At 46.7% G+C, this 24,295-nt stretch overlaps 1 protein-coding gene across 1 annotated transcript; it reads left to right on the plus strand.

Annotated features, from left to right (window-relative positions):
* Nucleotides 1-774: 774 nt before the first annotated feature.
* On the plus strand, nucleotides 775-16,592 carry LOC8023522 (probable cationic amino acid transporter). The gene is made up of 4 exons (XM_042290400.1): nucleotides 775-1,077; nucleotides 2,949-3,284; nucleotides 5,388-5,496; nucleotides 16,381-16,592. The coding sequence occupies exons 1-4, from the start codon at nucleotides 781-783 to the stop codon at nucleotides 16,590-16,592; spliced, it is 954 nt and encodes a 317-aa protein (XP_042146334.1). The 5' UTR covers nucleotides 775-780.
* Nucleotides 16,593-24,295: the final 7,703 nt, after the last annotated feature.

The following is a 24,295-nucleotide window of genomic DNA, read 5'->3' on the forward strand; positions in this document are numbered from 1 at the left end:
GAGAACTGCGTTAACTCCTTTGTAAATCAAGGTAATTGTCTCTCCTTGACTACAAATACTACAAATATAATCGAAATATATTCTATGCAAAATATGCATATATGGCCAGGCAGAGAGAAAAGCAGATTCCCGTTGTCCCATATATAGAATGCCGCCTCGGTGGATCCGAGATAAAGTGTAGGCTTAGCTATGCATGAAATACTTTTCAAATACTTGATAATCTAATTATCCATGTCAACATCTATACTGCGGGTATGGCAATGATAATTTGGGTGCCATGGAGAACCACCTTACTTCCTTCTCTTAACGGCGGCTGTCCATGCTTCTCTCTTCTCGGGACACAGCTTGGCAGACCGAAATCTAAAATGATATATGTGCTGCCCGTAAAATTAGTTTTTTCAACCTTTGGTGACACAGTTTGTTGGCATTATGAGAATGGCAGCGACCCATGACGCAGATTTTGTTTCCGCAACAGCATAGTGCAATGAAGACCTAAGAACTGCTGCACGCCTAGTCGTCTCTCGCCGTGAATGGGGGCGCTAGCATCGTTTCGCGGATTCCCAGCGGTTTCTTTTGAAAAATGTCAGAGTTGGGCTAGGACTGGTGTTCTGAAGGATTCACGTGGGCTCCAGTCGAACGCCGGCGTAGCAAGTGGAATATATTCCCCGTGTTGACCCCCTGCATGCTACGTAGAAATTAAGCACTTGGGCTTTCCATCCAGGCCGCATTGTCTTTCCAGTGCTGGACGCGTCTGAACTGTGTCCGCAGGTGGTGGTCATCATGGGCGCCGTGTGCGGCATGGCCACGGTGCTGATGGGGAACATGTTTGCCCTGACCCGGATCGTGTATGCCATGGCCGAGGACGGCCTTCTCTTCTCCTGGTTCTCCTGGGTCAACGCCAGGACGCAGTTGCCCCTGGCAGCTATGTACGCCTTCACGTCACTCTCCGCGGTCCTGGCAGTGCTGCTGGACATCAACACCCTGGTCGAGATGATGTCCATCGGTACGCTGCTCGCGTATCTCGTGGTCAGCGCCTCGCTCATTATCGTCCGCTACATGCCCCTCGCAAGGCTCATGGTGAGAATCCCTCCTCTGACGCGCGCTCTTTATTGCCACACAAACAGGGCCTCTCAAAGCTGAACTTTCTGGGGGCAGGTCCGATACAAATATAGCGGCATTTCTATCAATGGACATAAAAATATGCGGCTTCTACACATTACTTGCACTGAAGTCGCATCGATGGACATTGTATCGTATTTTACGGGCTATAACCCGTGGACTAAACACGTTTACAAGTTTAAATTTTAGGCTGTGCGGACTATCTGCGCGTGCGGACTACACAGGAATTTTGTTTTTGAAGATCGATCATTATGACCAGACGTGAAGGATTTTTTATTGAAAGAGTATGTTAATGGTCATTTATATATAATACCAGCTCTCTGAACTGATACAGCAGACATTTGTCAAAGTTTTCCGAGTTTAAGAAGAATTTCGTGTCGACTAAGCACCAGGTGCGGACTATGAACGGCGTGCGGTCTATGCACCCAGTGCGGACAATCTAAGTAAAAGCGTTATTCTTTCGGCCTATATTCGCCCTTGCGGACTATACACCGGGTGCGGACTAACGCCAGGAATATACGGTGGTGGCTTCGCTGTTGAGGGCGTGCCTTCTGCAGCCCCCTTTCACGCCACCGATTTAGTTTCTTTCGGAATGAGCAAGTAGATATGACCACGAGTATGGGGCCCATACTTCACGTAGTTATACACTACCTACACGATATAAGTTCAAAAGTACCGGCACTCCATTTCCCCGTGTTCTTGTGGGCGTCGGCTTTTTGAAGCTTAATTCAGAGCGGACGCCATCGGCCATCGTTGCGATTCGAAGCGTCGACTTCCCGAGCTTGAGATACGGTCGTCGGGAACCCCAGGCGATTCCGTTTTTCTGTATAGTTAAAAAATTCTGGATGATGCAAAAGCGGCGATTTGATAGAGAGGCTTCAGAGAACTGGCAACAATAATCTTAAGCAGCAAAATGGCTAAAGTGTCGTTACTCCGAAGCATGACTTATTTAGTGGCTCTGCTATACAGATTTTCAATGTTTATAAAACCACACCTGCTAGAGGACAACCCCCAGCACGCACGTATTTCGCCCCTCGGAAAACGGGTAAAAACACGCGGCATGCGAGCGGGCCCCATAAGACGAATGCAAAAAGTGCTGCTATCTCGGTCATGAACGCCAACGTTCGAGTTCCAGCGATTCTCCTACCCCATGGGAACCACTGAGTTTCCCTAAAAACCTCGGGGGTTCCCCGAGCTTCCAAATTTTCTTCGCCGTTTCCGAGTAGTCTTTTTTCAGTGTGACCACTATATTAGATTGTCTGAGCTGTCCATTAATGTATAACATTGTGGCCAACATTCCTTAGTATGAGCGTCATCTTTACATGACATGTAGGCTTTTACAGTACTGTACTGCATCACTGCCGAGGCCAGGAGGGGATCCTCAACTACCACATAAGATTTTCCGTTCTCGGGGTAGAAAACGGTTAAGGAACATTGATTGTCCAATTGCGCCCAATTCGGGCGCAATGCTTGCTTGCTTGAATGGTGCCCCATGCGTACAAGCACGTGCCGGTTGCGCGTGAACATAGCTTTCGCAAGCACGCAATTGCACGGACTTGTCCGCACAAGCAGAGACATTGCGGCGGCCGACCGCCTTGCCTGCAGTCGTCTACAGACGATTGTAAGCGGGGAGACTGGCAGCCGTCACGCCTCTACTCGTTTGGGTAAGCCCGAGCAATTGCAAGCTTGGCAAAACCATGTTAACGCGCACGCTGCACGTGCTTGCGCGCATGGGGCACTAGTAGAGCCTTTCCGCTTGCAATCGTCTATAGGATAATATGTTAGCACAATGCAAGTGTGTTTGCGATCCCATCGGTCATCTCCGGCAGGGTGAAGAAAGCCAGGAGCTCCCGGACCTGGCCCGCCCCACGCTCTCCGATGAGTCTGTGGACGACGACACTGGGGGTCGGCTACGCAACAGCTTCTCGTTCCTGTACACTCTCTATCCGTTTGACCAGCCGCCGGGCATCGTGGTGTCGTACAGCATCACGGTGCTAACGGTCACTGTATTCATCCTCGGATTCCTGACTCCGTTAATGGTGGCACCGCTGGCTGACGGCAGCGTCTGGGCCGTTCTGGCACTCTTGCTGCTACTAGGAGTGGCCTTGGCCAGCTTCGGGATCATCCTACTGTTTCAGCAGAGCTCGGCAACAGTGCGCTACAAGGTACGGCGCGCGTCACACCCGACAGGGTCACCTAATTTCACAGGATAGGAAAAAACTGCTAACTAGACCGTCATAATTTTTGGCACTAAGGTGAACTTATGACAGTGTAAAAGGCATTTCATTGTTTTTACTGAAATTCGAGACCACGATAGTGTAGTAACAATATGGGCACTGGCTTATTGTTATGCAGGTATGACTTGAGCCGCGTGCACTTGTCGTCAAATGACTCGAGCCGCGTACACCGCTCAGCTCACGGGGAGTGGGTACCATGCATGTATATCACAAGAGAGGATGAGAGGGCGCTGCCGTAATATCACAACGTGTACACGAGCAAGTTTTTAGCGGTTATGTACAAACACTGCATTCTCCTCTCTCTAGACATCATGCTCAGCAGACAGCACTAATTAGTACAGTTCAAATATAGTACAAGAACAATAGAATCGCTGAACTGATGTGTATATGACCGGAGGACGTAATCTATGCGTCGGGTACCAAGCCTGCAGCGAGGACTTGCAGGGCATTCGTATCAATTTGTATTTGAACCTTTGTACCAAAATGCGATTGCAGCGTATTTTGTATCAATCTCCAATGACAAAACTTACAAAAAAACATTTTTTTATGTTTGTTTTGGAATAAAAACATGAGTTCTTAATCATAAAAGGCCAGGCAATTTAGAGCATGGATCCGCAATTTCTGCATTGCAAACGCTTTCCGCTGTGTTGAATTGTGACAGTGGTGGAGGTATTAAAAAGTTGTTTTCTAGACAAAAAAAAAAGGAAGGAAAATGGCAGTATTTTCAGAGACCGTTTCAAATAAGGACGTTTGATCGATTGATTGTGTGAAAACAGCAAAAGGCGCTTACGTTAATGAGAGACCTTTTCAGTGCGATAGCACGTCACTGCAGAGATTGGGGGCTAATCTAGAGTGGGTCATGAATTACTAACACTATATGGCGGGGGAAACATTTGGATGGCGGTCTCTACTCGTGATCTAGATTTTTGGCACATGTGCAAAAGAATTACAAAACTCCCCCAGTATAGATGGGTCTGGAGCCAATGAGCCACTAAACCGTCAGAGCCCCTTCCGGGAGGGCGGGTAACGCCGAGTAAAAATTCGACACCCCAGATTACCTCCCCGTTCAGGCACCTTTCTCTTCTTCCAGCGTGGCCTTTATGCCACATTATGCGCCACCTGAAACCAAAACCTATACAAATGGTCAAGAAAAATGTCGTTAAGCGAAAACAAAAATTACTTCAAAAATAGTGAAACAATGCAAAGAGCCCTGCTTTGGATTGTAGTTGAATTAGTAATGAATTTGCGTCACATCACATTAATATACGTGACGCAATATCATGATGCCACGTGATTTCGCGGAATCCCACGATGTAACTCTCACGCGACACCGCTAAATTTGTCTTAATTAACTCACCGTGACTCCCTAGCTCAGTAAGCGACTAAACGTGTAGTGGTGCTCAATACACGCTGCACGTTAACATTACTCATACAATTAAGATTGTTGTTTCTGTTTGATATGAATTTTAATGAAGTCGTCAGAAACTCGCTAGCGATTTCGACGTGCACCTTTTTCATGCTGTAATTAGGTTCTGAAAAGATATACGAGTTCAAATTCGAGAACTCCCAACAAGGGTGTGTTAGAACTAGTCGCGTGAATGCAGAAACGTATGTAAGTAATAATTTGTGGTAGTCAGATACAGCTCAATAAAGGCTCGGCAATAGATTAAAATGCAAAATGTGCGCTGTGGTAAAACAGTATATGGTGTCACTACTAGAGCAGTGAGTAAAATCGCGGCTATCAGTTTTTTTAGTAGTGCTACTGAAGAGCCTTAACCTGCGTAATTATTTGCGTGCTGTTTCGCTACCACTTTTTATCATTCAGTAAGTCGTCTCATGTCCCATTTAGATAATACTTTCAGCATTGAAACGTCGCCTCCAGACAAGATATCTGCAAGCGCACCGCTTTATATAACATAACACCTTAATTCTTGCTGTTCTGCTTGCTACTCTATTTCTTTTTGTGTGGTTCCGCAACTGTTGTTGATTACGGTAAGCTCGTATGTATAAAACCTCGTCATGTGATTCCAGATGCCGCTGGTTCCGCTGTTACCAACATTGAGCATCATCATCAATGCCACACTCATGACCACACTGCAGCCACTGACTTGGGCACGGTTGGTCATATGGATTGCGGTCGGTGAGTAGCATCGCTGTAAAAGTTCGATATCAGTCCATAAAGGGAACAAAGTGTACGCGGTATAATAGATGTAAGCTTATCCCACCTTGCGTATCTGTTTTTACTCTTGAGATTGCGCTTTTAAAAAAATGTAATGGCTCAGTCTAAAAGAAGCGAACTACCCACCTGTTAAATTAAAAATTGGGTACTCAGCAGTGTAACTCAGCAGTAATTGTGTTATTGTAGTACGTTCAACTTCTTATGAATCTCCACTTTAGCGTCCCATTATTTTTTTATAGCGTTGGTGTTTGTGTTGAAGCACAAGAATTGGCTCTAGGTCTGCACTCATTTTAAGGCGACTTACACCTAGCCCTCGTTTGCGATTACTACCATAAGACGGGGCAGAGTGGGTTTTGTAACAGGAAAGCAGCAACGCCTGTGCACTGTGCTTTTTTGTGGTTTTATCAATCGCCCATACCACATCCAGTCCGTTAATGACACCAATTAGCACCCCAGAACGTTCTGAGAAAGAGATTTGGCATAAAAAGCAACAGATCATGAACATATAGCTATGGTGGATGTCAAAATAAATCTCCATGAAATGTACAAAATGATCTGACAACCAACTGACTATTCCATTTAGATGCACCCTGCTCTGTCAAAACGCAAACTCTCTTGTTTCCCTCCCCCACCCCTCTCACTCAACTCTTAGAGAAAACTGCTGTATGTTGTCCCAAATGGAACAGAACGGCGTTCCAAGGAACGACGTTTCTAGAACGAGTTCCTTCTAGGAAGAACGAAGGAACGCCGCCGTTCCATTTTGCATCGGTGGAACAGGAACGGGAACTCGTTACATTTTTTTACGGGAACGGGAGAAGGAACGGAGTTCCTTTTTGCTTTTTCTAGTGGGGTCATATTTATTTTATTTTTAAGAGGGGATTTCTAAAAGGAGTATAAAAAGAATATATTAACAAAGAGCAGGATCTCTAACGTTTTTGCTACTTAGGGATTATTTTGTGGGGTCCTCGCTTGGTAACGGTCGGCTGCAGGAGAGGTAGTGGGCATTGATTCTCTTTTCAGTGCTCAAGACTGCAGTGCAGAAATGAAAACATTTAGTTGAAGAAAAAGACAGAAAAAGGGACTGTGAGGGATAGCGCGACACCGACGGTGGCGCCTCCAGCGGCAATGCAGGGAAAGTGAGCCAGAGCGAGGGAACTCCCGCGGATGCGCGATGGAACGGGGGCGAAGTGGAAGAAGCGGCATTGAGAGCGAGCATACGCGGGACTGGCTGCAGGTGACTCGGGGGACTCTCGAACGGTTTCGGAAGTGGCGTTATGTGGATCGGTGCAGTCTAACTTAGATAGACTAAACCAGTGTCATATTGGGCCCGAGTATATAACAAGTGGGGGCTCGTCCGTTGATTAAAATGAACCAACCGTCGGCGTTCGTGCCGCCGGAACTTCTTCAGACACTGTTGCAACAAACAGACGGGACACCGCTACAGCGGGAGAAGAAGGCGGCCCACGTTCGTGAGCTTTTGTTTGCTACTCTGATACGAGCCGCGGAAGAGGAAGTGGCACCCTTCGTCGCGGCGGCTGTCACTGAGGCCAGCACAATGGATGACCAGGACTCGACGCGCCCACGGTTGGTCCCCGTTCAGCCCCTGAAGTTTATCGGTTTCGGAGACTTGCAGTCGCCAGATATGTTCCTGGATAACTTTTTTTCTCGTTCACGGCGTGAAACTCGAGGACCGGCTCAGCCGGGTCGTACCTGCAGCCCCTCAGGGAAGCGCGAAACTGTGGTTCTGGTTCACAAAGGACTTCGCCGACTGGTCAACGTTTTCTATCGCTTTCCGAAAGGAGTTCACACCCGTCGACGAAAAGAAACGCCTAAAAGAAGAACTGAGGCTTAGAATTCAACACCCGGAGGAGAACCTGAAACAGTTCATTTGTGTTATAGCCTCGTACTATGACAGGATTGGCGACATTGTGACTGAGGCCGAAAAGGTTGAGCGGGTGTTGGAGCAAATGCACCCTCAGTTCCGAGAATTCTGCGCAGGCAAGACCTTTGCGAGCCTGAAAGAGCTTGTGCAGGCGGCGGACGGGTTAATAGAAAGAGTATGGCGACGGGTGAAGTATGATCCCCCGCCACAGCCCACCAACCAACTTGCGCAGGACCTGGCCCTCTACAGCAAGAGTGCAACGACTCATGCACCCGCTAAAAGTGCTGCGATGGCAGCGGCACCAGTGCCACCACCCGTAGCTAGCCAGGCCTGGCCCCTGCATCCGGTATCCATCCAGCCATTATACATCGGGACCAGCTGAGTGCAGTCGGAGCAGTGAGAATGCTTCACCAGACTGGCCTGCACAGCAATTTTCACCAGTACCCAGCAACCAACCAGCCTCCACAGATCCAGTGCCATCGTTGTGGTGGCATCGGAGATATGCAACGACAATGTCCCACAGCTAGACGCAAGGACTCATCACGCTGTTTCAAGTGTGGCCAGCTGGGCCACATGCAAGCGAGGTGCCAGGGAAACTCCTGGCAGTAGAGGCCAATCCGGCCGGCCCCTACCACATCACAATGCAGGTAGCTACAACAGCCAGCGGAAAGGAGCCATTGTTAGAGCTTCGTATTATAAGTTCACATTTAAGGCGCTTCTGGACACGTGGTCGAGCGTCAGCTTGGTGTGAGATAAAGCCGAGGCATTCTACTTGGTAGGGATTTTCTGAATGCCACTGGCATCTCTGTTCATGTGCGTCTGAACTCTTGGACTCTGGGCAATGAACCACAGACCCTAATCCCCTTTGTCCGGGACGTTGGCTCGAGGGTGCCAGGTCATCCCCGGCTGGGGGAGGAGGTGTACAGTCTGCAGGAGTTGTTTGCAGAGCCTCATGAAATCGCACACCAGGAACCCGACCACGATCAAGATGCCCAGCAGCCCTAGGAGGAGGACGCGGTTTAGCAACATGGCACTGAACATCCGGAAGTTTCGGCCCTACTTCGAAGATTTGATCACGTTTTTGACGCTCGCCCTGGTTGTACCGGACTGATGGAGCGCAGTATCCAACGCACTGTAGGCTTCGCCCAGTCCACTCTCACAAAAGACAGATTATGGATTCCTGCCTGGAAGATTTGCTGCGCCAGGACTTAATCCAACCAAGCTCCAGTCAGTGGTCCTGTGCCCCAGTCCTGGTCGCAAATAAGTCTGGAAGGTACCGGCTTGCAGTGTACTACCGTCCACTAAATGCCAAAACCAAGGTTCTGGTGTACCCGATGCTCAGGACAGACTGGGTACTGGCACAGCTGGGCAGAGCCCAATGGTTCACGAGCTTTGATTTGTCGCAGGGCTTCCTCCAGATCCCTGTTCGCCCGAGGATGTCCCCAAGACTGCTTTTATATGCCACCAAAGCACGTTTGAGTTTAAGAGCATGCCCTTTGGTGTGGCTGGTGGACCAGCCACATTCCAAAGCCTCATGAACAAAGTACTGGCGGGCATAAAGCACAAGTTTTGTATGGCCTTTTTCGACGATGTGCTGATATATTCAAGTTCGTTCTAAGAGCATCTGCGACATATTGAAGAGGTCTTGGGCAGGATCGCCCGTGCTGGATTGACCATCAACCCTAAGAAGACACAAACTTGCCGGCGATCACTAAATTTTCTGGGGTATATCATCTCCCAGGGAGAGTGCCGACCTGATCCTGATAAGGTTGCGGCCGTCAGGGACTTTCCAACCCCACGAACACTCAAGGATCTTTAGGTTTTCCTAGGATTGGCGGGGTACTACCGCACCTTCCTGCCGAAGTTCTCAGAGGTGGCTTGGCCACTGTCATTCCTCCTTCAGAAGAAGGTCTCGTGGTGTTGGAGGAACCCTCAAGAGGAGGCATTTCCTCAGCTCAAGTCCATGCTGGCTGATGACGTGGTAGTTGCACTCCCAGATTTCACCCGGCCATTTGTGGTGGAAAAGGAAGCCAGTGGGAGGGGCATTGTGGCAGTTCTCTTGCAGGGGACTGGAGGGAGGCTGAGGCCAGTGTCGTTCATCAGCAGAGCCCTGAATGGAGCGAAGAGGTACTACACGGTGCAGGAGTGGGAGTGCTTGGTGGTAGTGTGGGCCGTTGACGAGTTCCGGCCATATTGGAGCACATCAAGTTTGAGATCCACACTGACCACGCCTCTATTAAGTGGATGTTCACCACAAACCAGACTTCAAGCCGGGTGCGTCGATGGGTGCTGCGCCTGCAGGGATTCGATTGCCTCATCAGGCATCGACGGGGAAAAGCCAACATCCCAGCGGACGCGCTGAGCCGTTTCCCTGCCCTAGCTACAGTAGGCTCGGAGGCACGAGAGACTGACAACGAATGGTTCCCCATTGACACCGTGGAAACAGAATACCGGGTCCGGTTCGAGGAGAATGCGATGGTCCAGGAGACTGACATCTCACCCCTCCTCAATGCATCCGAGCTTGCTGACGAACAGCGGAAGGACCCTGGGATCATCAAGCTGATTAGCTATCTCAAGGACGTCACCCTACCGACTGACTCTGCAGAAGCATGCCAGATTCGGAACATGGCTGAGGACAACGAACTGGACCATGATGGACTGCTGCTAAAGATTGCAGGAGAAAGAAGATTCCTTAGGATGCCCAAACAACTATGCCAAACACTGCTCCAGTTGTCACATGATCACCCTCTAAGTGGCCACCTAGGTTATTTCAAGACACTGAGACGAGTGTCCGAGAGGTAATTTTGGATAGGCATGAGATTCGATGTGTTTCGGTATGTACGGTCTTGCCATTCATGCTGCACACTGAAGCTTCGCTGCCAGAAGCCAGGGGACTGGTGGACAGCGCTTGGGCAGAGGAACCCATGGCAGAGCTCAGTGTGAACCTCATCGGACCACTGCCCACCTCAAAGCGCCGACACAAACACCTGCTGGTTATCATCGACAAATTTACCAAGTTCGTGGAGCTATTTCAACTTCGAGCTCCGACCAGCAAGGCCATATTAGAAAGAATGCTGGAAGTGTTTTGTCGACATGGCTTCCCCAAGAGTATCTCTAGCGACAGTGGGCGTGTCTTTGTGTCAAACCTGTGGAAAGCGGTAATGAAACACCTTGACATCCGAGACCGCCACACAGTGCCATACCGCCAAGCAGGACAGCTCGTGGAGCGGCATAATGCGACAGTAAAACAGTGTCTTATGGTTACCGCAGTGCCCACCGTGACTGGGATCAACATCTCCCACAGGTCGTCTTTGCAATGCGAACCTGTGAGAGTGTCACCACAGGGTACTGACCTGCCTTTTTGGTGTTATGGACGCCAGCTCCGCTGCCCTCGGGAACAAAACCCCGGCCAACTCCCCTCACCAGTCATTAGCACACCGGGCTTCGTGGCAGACTTGAGGTCTAGACTGCAGGACGCGTATATGTTTGATCTGGAAAACCAAAGAAAAGCGCGAGAGCAACCGAGCGTTACTACAATCGAACCCGACTGCAGTCAGAGTTCCAAATAGGTGACAGAGTACTACGCGACCTGCACACCCTCGGTGATGCCAGCAAAGGAGTGGCAGCAAAACTGGCTCCAAGACGTTCGGGACCTTTCGTGGTGGTGGGGAAAGTGGGGGCGAGTGACTATTGTTTGAGGGACCAAAGAACGGGAAGACTGGCGGGGCTGGCTCATGGGGTGTATCTCGAAACAACCCATTCTGATTTGAACCCTTCTCGTATGAACCCATTCGCAAAACGCCCTTCGCGTTTTAACCCTTCGTGTTTCAACCCTTTCTCATTTATACCCGTCTCATTTGAACCCATTCTCACTTGAACCCTTCTCGTCTGAACCCATTCGCAAAACGCCCTTCGCGTTTTAATCTTTCGCGTTTAGACCCTTCCTTATTTGAACTCGTTCTCATTTGAACACTGTATTTCAAACCGATCGCCTAACGCTCTTTGCACTTTAACCTTATCTATTTTATGCCCTTCTTGGTTGAACCCGCTTTCATTTAAACCATTAGTGTTTAATTAAACTCCGTCTCAAAACAGGTACTTGGCGTTTCAACCCGTATCGTTTAAGCATGTAGTTTGACAATATCCGTGTCTTCCTGTTTAGTGTGCTCTTGGAATTTCAACCAGTCTCTCTTCATGTGTTAATAAAATATTGAAAATAATGGAGATGTTGGCACTGTTAATAACAGTGCCGGCTACTCCGCGACAATTTTTATTTGATAAACAAATAAACAGATCTAAAAAAAACGAGCACACAAACAAACAAGAAGCCCGTCAGAGTCGCCATTGTATATATTATTACAATTCAAACATGTTCGTCGATCCATTTTCGTGGTCTACCTGTGCCAGTGTGCACCGATGCGAACACTTAATGTCATGTTCCACACCAAGGCTAACTGGTGATCGCTTACCGCCCGCACCGGCAGCATCACAAAGCAGCAGTCGCGGCGGGTCTCTCGCACTACTGTGCACCTTGTCGCTCACAAAACGCCGCCGCCACCACTCAAGAGCACCACCAGCTGGGAGCGGCCAACGATCCTGTGCCCACCCCGGCATGAATCATTTTAACCCTTTTGCGTAGGATCTATTGCATTCGAAATATGTTCACAGAAATGTTTTGTTTTCCATACCATCCCGTTACAAGCGATTCGGAAAGCATTATGCCATTCAAACCGTATGGCTAATCGTTAGGCTCCTGACGGCTCTTCTTGAGACGCATAGAACAAAATATTTTTTGCCACAGAATCAGTCATCGCACCTTAATGCGATCTCATGCTTGGTAAAGCTTTATTCTGGAGCTTTGTTCCCACAAGCATTATCAACGCAGGTGATTGGTCAAACTATTTAAGATGACCGCAGCAACAAAACACGGACCATTCAAAGGTCAGAGAATTCCTTCGTCCTCAGAAAGTCACAAAGGGAAATCCCGCCATTGGCAAGCTGGCACTGCGGCATTTTTTTTTTTTTTTTTCGAAATGTGCGGGTGCGATGTTGCGCGGCTTGAGCTAGGTCTTTCTTACCAGGCACAGATTTTTTTCTTCGTTTCAGTCGTGAATCATCGGATGCAAATTATGTTCACTTGGCATGCCCTATGAAGTGGGTCCGGACATTTCATCGAACGCCGTTTCACCGAACGCCGTTTCATCGAACACCGTTTTATCGAAGTCGTTTTATCGAACGCAGTTTTATTGAACGCCGTTTCATCGAACGCCATTTCATCAAAACCGTTTCATTGAACGCTGCCTACTTGAGCAGTAGGAATTCTACATGTAGGAAATATTTTTCTTTTTAAGCACCGGGAGGATAGCAGTGTTTTAGTATTGATTATAATTTATAAACTTATACAATTATAAAAGGAAGAAACCTTTTATTGTCAAGTTTCTATTCTTTCTTTCTAGTAAATGATGACGTCTGTTAATGTGGCAAATAAGAAACGGGAACGCTGACGACACTTTTTGAAACTGCGTTCATCAGGTGCAGTGATGAACGCACGTCCGTTCAGGGGCGTATATCTTCGTCCTTGAAGATACTTTTTCTGCTTCAAAACGAAGCCGTCCTTAAAGCAGTGATTGGTCTCCGTGTCCAATGATACGGAAAAAAAGGGGTGTCCCCCTTCTTTATTAATTTATTATAACCGAGAAAACCATACGCCATTCGGATATTCGACATACAGTATATAGACTGCATGTCGAATATCCGACCGCTTTACGGTTTTGTCGGTTACAATAAATTAACGAAAAGGGGAGACGCGTCTTTTTTAGGAACATACATGTTCTTAAAAAGAAAGCTATTCTCCTAGGATAAAATGAAAACACAGGTAAATCGACAAATACGAAATAAAAAAAGGCGATGCGGAGAATAGTTCGCGTGAATAAATAGAGGGATGAAGTGGAAAAAAGCGTGTGGCCGAGAACAGCCGCCTACCTCGCCAGAAAAGAATAAGTCGCGTATTCGCTCAAGTTTTGGAATGACACAGCTACCCTGTATGATTCAGTAGCCGACGTTTAGGTTGACAAAAAATTTACCGGGTAGTAATTTTATTTCAGGTGAATTTGGAGTGGAGTCAAAACTATTTTTAAAGCGTAGTAAATTATGTAAAAAAGTATTGTATTGCTCTAAAATTCAGTAAAAGGAAATTCGATGAAACGGCATCAAGTGATTCGATGAAACGCTGTTCGATGAATCGGCTTTCGATAAAATATCCACTTATTCGATGAAACGACGTTTGATGAAATGGTGTTCGATGAAATGTCGATACCCCCGGCGGGGTAAGATATTGAATTATTTACAATCGGTGTTGGAGTGGTTGTACAGATCTATGATCATTGCATATTTGCCTATCTGTCGTCCGTCATGCCGTGGATTGGCATGCACTCTAGATGTCATTCTCCAGGAAGCATTTCAAGGCGTAATAAAGCTTCAGGTGCCTAGACATTATAATGCCATTGGTTCCTTTATTTCGGTCTCCCGTGAGTGAATTCTGAAATTATTGGTTTTCCCTAGCCTGATCAAGGTCTCGGTTAAAATGAGGAAAGCAGTTTTGACAATGGTCAAAACCAGAAAATGTGTTTTTAGTAAGTTTGAAATGAGAAAGTTTAAAATGAGACGAAAAGTCTTTTTGAGAATGGTCAAAACCAGAAAGTTTGAAAGGAGAAGGGTTAAAATGAGAAAAGTCGTTTTGACAAGGGTCAAAACCCGAAAGTTTGTTTTGAGAACGGTTGAAGGGGGAACACTGGTCTTGGAGCTTTTTTTTTCCTATTTTATGACCAAACTCAATGAAACTGCACAAGCTTGTTCAGCCTTTTTTGCTGATTTTATATATCTGGTACTTTCCTCAGTCAGTAGAATTGTCCTGAAGATAATTAAAACTTGCCTGCCTTTGTTTGGAGGAATGATAGGGAAAACACTGCTGATCAAATTATCCTTTTTAACGCATGGCCAGATACTACGGAGTGTAAAGAATACAATGTTGGAAGTACTTTTAAAATAAACCCAGTATTAGTGATTTTACAACATATTGAAGTTCAGTGCTCAATGCATGGCTAACAAGTACTAAAACAAAAGATCAAATAAAAATTTTCTAGACTTATATTAAAAAATGCTATTCTCAACATTGTATGCTTCACACATTTAGCAACACATTTCAAGGAAGGTTATATTTCTGACTGATGTAGATGCTGAGATATCCCTACTGCGAATTTTCAACGAGTCTAAAAATTGTGTTATGTGAAAACAATGTTTTAGAGTCAACTTTAATGCACATTCAGCCCACATAGACATTATAAATTGATTTATAGCACAAATATTCATCCACGAAATCAGAAGCCTGGTAGATTCAGAACAACAACAGCCATCGCCGTTTTCAAAAGAATGTAGTTTTAGGAAGTTTTTGGCTGCAAAGACCCATGTCCCCCCTTAAGTGAGAAAGGGAGAAAAGCGAAAGTTGTTTTCCGCTGGGTTGAAATGAGAAGGTAAAAACGAGAAGGTACAAATGCGAACGGGTTTAAATGAGGACCACCCGGCTCATGTGGACCAGTGGTCGAAGTTCTGCGAAGACCGACCGGACTTCAGTTTTTAAGGGGGAAGGATTGTGAGGGATAGCGAGGCACCGACGGGGGCGTCTCCAGCGGCAATGCACGGAAAGTGTGCCAGAGCGAGGGAACTCCCGCGGATGCGCGGGGGAACGGGAGCGAAGAGGAAGAAGCACAGTGCGAGCGAGCATACGCGGACTGGCTGTAGGTGACTCGAGGGACTCGTGAACGGTTTCGGAACTGGCGTTATGTGGATCGGTGCAGTGTAACTTAGAATAAACCAGTGTTATATTGGGCCCGAGTACATAACAAGACATATCAAATTCAGCTACTTTCTATCCTTCCACGAATCCTCATACACCCAGAAATCTAAGGCCGACTACAGCCCTCACTGAACTTCCACGAAGAGACCTACAGTTACAACAAAACATCAGGTTACCAGACATCGAACGCACCCTTTAATCCCAAACATAAGCCAGAGGCTCAAAGATTAACCTTCATTTCCTTCCCTCGTTTCCCATCTTCAAAGTGAACAATGAATCCAACCTTCACGAAGAAGAACTGGTAGTTTTCAAGACTTACCTTCAAAATTCAAAAGTCATACCCTCTTTTCTACTTGCTCGTATCGCAGACAGAAACATCGAGAAGCAACTGTTGCTAAGTTCGAACAAGAGACTTTGTTAAATTGAAACATGTGAGGTTCTTGTAGAACGCTCGTACAATGTGGGGTTACAGTACATTTGGCTCATCTGCATCGCCCATGAATATGACATGAATATGACAAAACACAGATTTTTAAACGTGAACATATCAACAAATGAAACCTTGCTTCCGCTTGTTTTCATCTCCAGGTGTCCTTTCATCAAAGCCTTCAAATTCGTATGTTGTCACTTGATGGGATAGATAATAAAGAAAAAACCTTCGTTTGATCAAATTAATTATGGTAATTAGCAAAATACAAATGTAACGTATATGTAACGATACGTTCCATTTTTAAAATCGTCACGGGAACAAGTTCCTTTCTCACAGATGGAAGCTGTAACGAAAACGCGTTCCCCCAAAAAAATAAGGAACGAGCTTTGGTTCCTCTTTTTGAAGAACGTGTACAACACTGGTCCCAAATGACCATATAGCTGAAGCTACACGGCTACCCTGTTAGCGCTCGCTGGAGGAAGCTCCTGTTCGCGCATCTGGGGAACTTTTGATTGACACCGCGTAATCCCCAGCTATATCTTCTTCCTTGGGAAAGTGGAGAATCTGCAGGACAAGACAATAGACCTGCCATTTCGCAACTTATTTCATTTCCCAATTCACCATGCCATGATTTTGATGCCTGGCGATGTGCCCGCTAAACGGAAACTCTCTGGGTCACAGGTCTCCTGGTGTACTTCTCGTACGGCATGAGGCACAGCAAGCTAAACCCGGACGGCGTGCTATCTCCGCGAAGCTCGCTGCTCTCAAGCCAGGAGCCAGCTCAGCGAACCTGGGGCGCTCTGGACAAGGAACTGTCCGTCCCTGGCGACAACGCAGACGCACCGGCGGGGGAAGACGACGATGACAAGCGGCCGCTGGTTCCTGCTTCGTAGGGCATATCCCTGGGGGCGACTCAAACGGGCAGATTGGTCGCACGAGTTTGATGCGCTCGTGTATAAGACGTCAAAAGTGTGTGGATATCAACTACACAAATGGTCCCTAAAAAAAGACCACCTTGCACACGGAATGCTGAAGGTACACCAGTGTTCAGCCGACCCTGTTGGTGCGATGCTCTGATGAAGGATACGTCACTAAAAGGAAGTGTGCCCAAAGTGCAAATTACGTTAGCGGGCGTTTCATTAACTTCCCTTTCCGTCAAATTATAGTGAAAGAATCTTTGCAGAACAATCGTTTTTGTAAACGGAGCTGCTATTATGAAATCTTCGTGAAGGGGGAATGGCCAAGTGGAAAGGGAATACTAGTTTTCTCTGTGATTGCGGTTCGACTTTCTCTCGTTGGTAAATGCAGCGAGCGACGGAAAACTAGGCATCGCTGGTTTTGTCTATATGTCGGCTCCGCGCTGAGGTCGATGCCATGTACTGAATACGGTGCTGAAAAAAAAAGTATTTCGATCGATGATCGACAGTGTCAAGCTGAATACATAAAATCATCAACGTGTGAACTTGGTTCGTGTGAAAAATGTTGTTGCTGACGGTTCTATGTAGTCGCAGCGAACATTAATGAACATGATATTAGCGAGCTTACTGCATCCGCGTTGAAAAGTACGTGCTGGACAAGGTGCACTTGTCGAAATACTGGTCGAAGCCGAGTACTCTCCCTAAAGGAAGAAAACTCCGTTTCAGCTCATGGTGGACCGCGGAGGATGTAATGAGCAATGGAAAGGAATCCAATGTCGTGTGAGTGTCACGTGATTGTCGGGAAAGGCACAACGACGTCTGGGGAGCGTAGTGACGTCAAGCGTCCACAGCGCTGGATTGATTGAGGCAGTGTAACGGCTGAGAGGCCTCAGAGCGCCACTGAGCGATGAAATGGAGTAAAGATCCCGAAGTCGTCCTTCGGCCGCCCGCTGCCTAGGTGCACCGAATATCTTTTGTGGCTGTATCAATCGCCGTCTTTGGCATGCTTTTATAAGGCCTTCATATGTATTTTTGTTCCACTGACATTAATCCTGAGGTACGCAATAACGTCGGCAGAAAAAATCCACGCCTGTGCGTACCGATCTCAAATGTTCACCAAAAGTGTATTTTAGAGGTGCGTATGGGTTACTTTTTCTTTTTTTTAATACCAAGGCATTGGAATCGTCCGGTGAAAAATGAGACCAACAAACATGGCAGGGCCAACGGTGGATGTCAACGTAGACCGGGGGTCTCCGGCATTTTGGCTCATGGGCCGGATCGGGGACTTGACACGGTCTCGAGGGCAGTAAAATAAATAAGAGAATATACATGAGGAAATACTAAGTAAATAAAACCTAATAAGTATTCAAATGCAAACAAAAATAACCAGAACAAGTAGTCAAAATACGTGTAAGGTGGGAATACATATATTTATTTTTAAATGCAATAAGTTGCTAATAAAGTCATTGCAAATAATTCCAAATAATATATGAAAGAACATGGGGAACTATGGTATATTCAGACAAGGCAGTATACATGAGTCTGGTACATTTGATGATGATAATATGCATGAGTTTTGACGCATGATACTACGCACTGTGTACATGAGAACGCTAACGAATATTATCCTAGTTCCACAAACACAGCGCAAGGAACTACGAATTGTAATTTTGGTGATGTCAACGTACCATAAACAATAATGCGAGAGACTGACGTTTTGATGCACTAGTTTTTTGTTTTTATTTCTCATTATTTTTGATAGCTTCGTTTGCGTTTTAGGTGCGAGTGGCGGCGTTGTCTTTGTTCGTCATGCGCACTTGGCATTTGCAGCAGCGGGCCATGGGTCGGGCGTTCTAGGAAAGACCGCGCCATTCGCGGGCCTGCAGGAGCGCTTACGCGGGCCGGAGTTTGGAGACCCCCGACGTAAACGACCGAATTACCGAGACTCGGACTTGATGGCGCAACAGCTTGCAGACAACCAGGTCGTCGCGCTGGACTGAATGTGTCGTCTGATCGCTGCGCCTGTCGGCAAATGGCGCCACAAGCACAATCTTCGCTAACTCGATCGTCTACATTGATGTCCGCCGCTGACCCTTGCAAGTTTGTTTATCTCGTTGTTTACGGGATAGGAGTTGGGCCCTTTAAGCTAAACAGAAAGGTTAAATGCACCACTGAACTTCATCTGCTGCAAATTTGAGATCGCTGCTTGCAGGTGTCGATTTTTCCGGCCGATTTTGGAGACTCCGTCGGGATTTCTGACATATTATGTGTTCATCGGCACGTACGACGCCAGTCAAAACACTGAAGTACAGGATCTATTGTATGGATAAAGAATTGTTCTCAAGAAATGTACAACTGGAGATCCAATGTTTCTGAGAGTATATGCGAATAAACTATTTTTCCCATCGAACCGTTTGTTCCTTCTATTACTCCCGACCCCTTTCATTTCATTGGCTCGCAAAAACGTTTCGGTGACTAAATTCGGAGAGTAATAAACCAACAGCTCAATTTACTATTTCGTAGGCAGGACTCTCCTCGTAACAAAGTGGTCATATTAACGCTCTTCAACCTATATTCCTTCGCTATTGAATGAGTTTTATAGCGTTCAAGGAGTCCAAAATAAAAACACAGTCGCCCAGAAGTGCTTGCGTAAACAAGCTATGCGGAGCGGAAGTTCGTCTGCTTCTTTTGCAGGAGTTGAGGTGACGTCAGAACGCCGGGCCCTGATTGGCTCTGATTGATGGATAGCGGGTATACCTCAAGGCAGCTAGCATTGAGGTCTATCCACTATTCTTCAATCAGAGCCAATCAGAGCGCGGCGTTCTGATGTCACCACAACCCCAGCAATACAAGCGGACGAACTTGCACTCCGCATAGCAACGCTCCACACAGCGAGATTCGAGCTATGACAGGCTGAAGAGGAATGTGAGCATCTCGGTTTCTTCAGAGCCGCAGGTTAGTTTAGGAATAAGTTATCTCATGATGATACCTTTCGTTTTACTTCCTCTGGATCACATGGAGCAGATAGAATCACCTTTATAAAAGGCTGATATATATAATGCTGTCTGATTAGCAGGACCGTACCAGGCAGCACGAAACATGTGTTGCGTCTCTGGCCAGCCCTCGGGCACTCTCCGGCCAGCTCAGCCAGTGGCCACCGGAGATCAAAAGATCACCGGCAAGCGTACGGCCAAAAACAACTCTGTTTTCCTTTGGCGACTGGTAATAAAAAATGATTGGCAAGCATCTGGCCATAGACAACTCAGTTTTTCTCTGTCCACCGGTGATAAAAAAAAAGACCGGCAAGCACCTCGCCACAGAACACTCACTTCTCTCTTGGCCATTCGTGTTCAAAAGATGATCCGTAAGTGCATGGTCACAGATGTATCATTTCTGCTCGGCTACCAGAGACAGATTTTGAGTTTGGGGCTGTATGTAAAAGACTGAAAAATAATTGTCCCCTGCGTCCGCTCCCTCTTTCGCACCGCAGACTTAAAGCCAATTCAATATAAATTAATTGGATCCTTTGATCAAAAATGAATTTCATGTAAAAAGCCAACTGGGAACTAAACTACGGAAAAAATAAAACTGGGCTTTGCCAAAAGAACAACCCAGGAAGGAGTGACAGGGAGAAAGGACCCCGCAGAGCTCGACACCAGCACAATCCCGCGAAGGGGCAGAAAAGGGCGACATCAAGGGGTCGACAACGGTCGAGGGCATCCCTATGCCAACAACCGCCGCCGTAGTGATTTTTGCTTTTCCTCTCCTCCCAAGGCGGGACCCTGTCAGAGGGCCCCCCCCCCCCCCCCCCCTTGGTAGAGGGGCACGGCTATCAATGACGAAAATATGTCTGGAAAGCATCTGTCCCCAGAGCACCCTGTTTTCTTCTGGTCACCGGTGTTCAAAAGATGATCCGAAAGTGTATAGCCACTGATGCGTCATTCCTGCTCACCTACCACAGACAAAAGATGTCTGGCAAGTATGTGGCCACAAAGCACTCTCTTTTCTTGTGGGCCTAGGTGTTCAAAAGATAAACCGAAAGTGTGTAGCCATGGCCACACACAGCCACAAATAATGCACTGATGCATTATTTGTGCTTGGCTAACAGAGACAAAAAGATGTCTGGCAAGCATCTGGCCACAGAGCACTCCCTTTTCTTCTGGTCAAAGGTGTTGAAAAGATTATCCGAACGTGTGTGGCCACTGCTGCGTTATATCTGCTCGGCTACCAGAGGCAAAAAGATGTCTGGATAGCATCTGGCCCCAGAGTACCCTCTTTTCCTTTGCCACGTACTGGTGTTTGAAATATGATCCGCAAGTGTGCGGACACCGCTGTATCATTTCTACTCGGCTACCAGTGACAAAAAGATGTCTGGCAAGCATCTGGTCCCAGAACTCCCTCTTCTCTCCTGGTCACCGGCGTTCAAAAGATGATCCATAGATGTATGGCCACTGATGCGCCATTTCTGCTCGGCCACAAGTGGCAAGAAAATATGTCTGCGAAGCTCCCAAGCATTTAGCCCAAAAGAAATCACTTTTCTTATGTCCAGCGATGTTCAAAAGGTGACCTGCTGGTCACAGTGCAGCAATTCTGTTTGTATACCAATATTACCAAAAGCTGGCAAGTATCTAGAAGCAGAGCACTTTCTTCATTTATTTTCATTATAAATAAGCCTAATACATATAATATATAGAATACATAAAAGAGAAATATTAAGACGAGAAAATAAGAAAAGGAAGGGGAAAAAAGGGACAGGGCATTGCAGCCTAGAGTGCAGAATGATGGTACCGGCTCACGGATAATTTAAGAAGCCCAGGGCATTGAGGAGATGATGGAACAGGATGATCGGCTCAGTACACTTCTTCCATGTCCTATTGTAGCCATGCACTTACCTGCCCGAAAATTATGGCGCTTCGGGTGCCTCAAAATGCGTGACCCAACATTATATCCGTATTAGTAGGCAACACCTACAGCACTATAAATTTAGGGGAGGTCAAACATTCGATAATGCAAGCACACTATTTTGTCGCGACGGGGATGTTGTGAAATGAGGTTGACAAATCGAAATTGAAACTTAGTAAGAAAGTGTTCCCGAGACGATGTGCCCGGCAGTTCGCCACTAGAATAGCTGCAATTTTGCAAGCAGCCTATTCGATGTCTCAGACCTTGAAAAGTAGCAGGTATAGATTGCGCCGACTCCTTTTCTTTTATGTACCAATAGATTCACGCTTCGGAAATCGCAACACACCGACAGGTTTCTAATGTGACGAATGTGGCTTCTCCCCGCGCCGCTGTGGGGCAATGACTTGCGTACGGTCCCAGCGGACGCCACGAGCCAACCCAGCCAATCCAGCTCTGAGAACGCAGCACGTGACTACGTTTTCCGCGCGTCGCAACGGGTCTATAGCGCAGTGGGAAATCGTTGCAGGTGATACCACAGCTTTGCTGTCTAACCACTTTCCCAATGTGGACTAAAATCTTGCTTCTTTTTTTTTTTTTCCTTTATGTTCTCTTATTTTGGGGTTTGTAAGTATAGACGCTTTGCAGCAGCTGTGCATGGGCGCCGCCATAACTGACCTTCAGTTTTTGCTTCCCCTTATTACGTTTACTTCACTTCATTATTACCATAGCAGGCTAGGTCATTGCCATGCTAAATTTTATTCTGTCTTTCTCCCCAGCATTGGCCTTTTTTGAAGCTCGTCCACACCAATTTCAGTGGCTCGGTATCTCGGTAAAACAAGAGAAGGTCAGCAATGGCGGCTGTATTCTGGCGCGTGTGCAAAGCCTCTATAAGCATGATAACGTTTTTGAATTTCGAAAATGACGACTGTCTGTCATTTAGTTTTCTTTTCTTTCTTTTCTTTTGGGGTTGTGCAGCATATGGTGGCTGCGCACTGATCTCCACTAGAGGGGACTGGATGACGTATTGAGCAAACAGGTATGAAGCCACCGGAAGTAAGCGGCTTGTCCCGAAAGTGAGCACTTGGCAGGCTTTGTAACCCTTCCGAGTGCTGGTTCAAAAAGCGTCGAGGGCGCTGGTTTTTCGCTTGTCACCTCAATATAGCCTGCTCGTTCCGCGGTAAGAGCGCATGCAGACCCGAGAAGTATCATGGGAAGCCATTCAATGTAAACATTTTGAGATTCTAGTTGATCCCATGTGCATATGTCCCAAGTTCAAATGCCTCATTTTCGGGATTTAATTCGGAGCATGATTATTAAAACCCGCTCAGACACTGGGAACTACGGACGAAAACATCGACTGAATGCAGTATAGGAAGCCCAGCAGACACCCGACTTCCGGGACAAGGATGAAACTCCCGGTGGCTTCACTTGCGCCCTGCTCGGAGAGCGGCTATGCAAGATCCAGCCCCCTATAGTAGAGATCAGTGCGGCTGCGCATGGTAGTACGGCGTGCCTACCCCACTGCCAAGGAAGTTATATTTAAATTTCTTTTAACATAGTCCAGCAAGTTAGAAGTGTTTTTCGACTCGCAAACCGAAGCCCGAATGACTAGGCATTTGCAAAGTACTCTTGGAAATGCCCGATTTTTAATTTTGTCTGCAAAAGTCCTGCAGCGCACTTTTAACTTTAACTGGCTGGCGTTGTTTGCGCTCGAATAAAAGAAACAAACAGCCTCTCCGTTGGCGCAATGGCTGAGCGTCATTCTGCTTCTGGAGTTCGCACCGCACGGATGCGAAGCAGAGATAACGGCCAACGCTGACTGCTGTTTCTCAGATTTTAAAGTTTTGTGGGGCTAGTTGGTCAATACTAATTAAAAGGTTTGCAAAGCGGGAACAAAACGAGGACAAAGAAGGCACGAAGACATCAGTACGGACACTAACTCTCAAATGAGTGCCCATTAGATGTCATCACCACATATTTACAGCCTCCTCTGACCGACTCGCAACACAGTCAATCACCGCTCCTACACGCAGCCATTCAGAAACGTCACGTCATTCTGAAGCAAATAAGTAGATGGCGCACTAACGAAATTGTCATATGTCTTTTATATATATATATATATATATAAAACGCCCCAATAATCTCTTTCTGCCCCGAAAAAAACAGTATGTTTTCACTACCTAGATTATGCAACTGGAAATCTAACTGGAATTGTTTCTGGAAACCTGAAATCCAGATAGCAGACAAACGAACAATTTTTGAAAACTTGAAATCCAGATAGAATCCAAATAGATTTCCAGTTCCATAATCCAGATAGCGAAATTTATTCTGGGTTTTTCGGTAGGGTGGGTTTATCTTTTGCTTTTTTTTATTAATTGTGTCGATTCAAAGCCAAGTTTAGTGCCACATTTTACCACTTTAGGTGTTGTGGCTGTAAACCTGACTTAGAATCGACAGATATTTTTTGTAAGGAAGATAAACCGAGAAAGAGATTATTGAGGCATTTTTATCCCTGCCCAGACGACACCCCAACGCTCCTTTTCATTAAAGGGCAACACCGCTTCATTTTTGATATTTAGAAAACTATGTAGCCCTCTTCAGTGTCATATAGGAAGACCCCATGTCAAATATTACGATCTAATTCCGTCTATACATTTAATAAACTGGCCAGCAAACTTTCAAGTGAGCCAAGTCGCCGAAATCTGCCAACTCTAGCGTGCGACGTGAGGCGCAATCGTCAGCGCAGTCAATGCGACGGAGTTGGAGCGGCCAACGTT

Source organism: Ixodes scapularis, unplaced genomic scaffold, assembly GCF_016920785.2.
Source record: "Ixodes scapularis isolate PalLabHiFi unplaced genomic scaffold, ASM1692078v2 PGA_scaffold1__304_contigs__length_218370807, whole genome shotgun sequence".
NCBI classification, from domain to species: Eukaryota; Metazoa; Arthropoda; class Arachnida; order Ixodida; family Ixodidae; genus Ixodes; species Ixodes scapularis.

Coding starts and splice junctions, on each gene's coding strand:
- LOC8023522 (XM_042290400.1), top strand. CDS start 781: ATGGGCGCCGTGTGCGGCATGGCCACGGTGCTGATGGGGAACATGTTT. Junction 1,078..2,948: donor TGCCCCTCGCAAGGCTCATG/GTGAGAATCCCT, acceptor CATCTCCGGCAG/GGTGAAGAAAGCCAGGAGCT. Junction 3,285..5,387: donor CGGCAACAGTGCGCTACAAG/GTACGGCGCGCG, acceptor ATGTGATTCCAG/ATGCCGCTGGTTCCGCTGTT.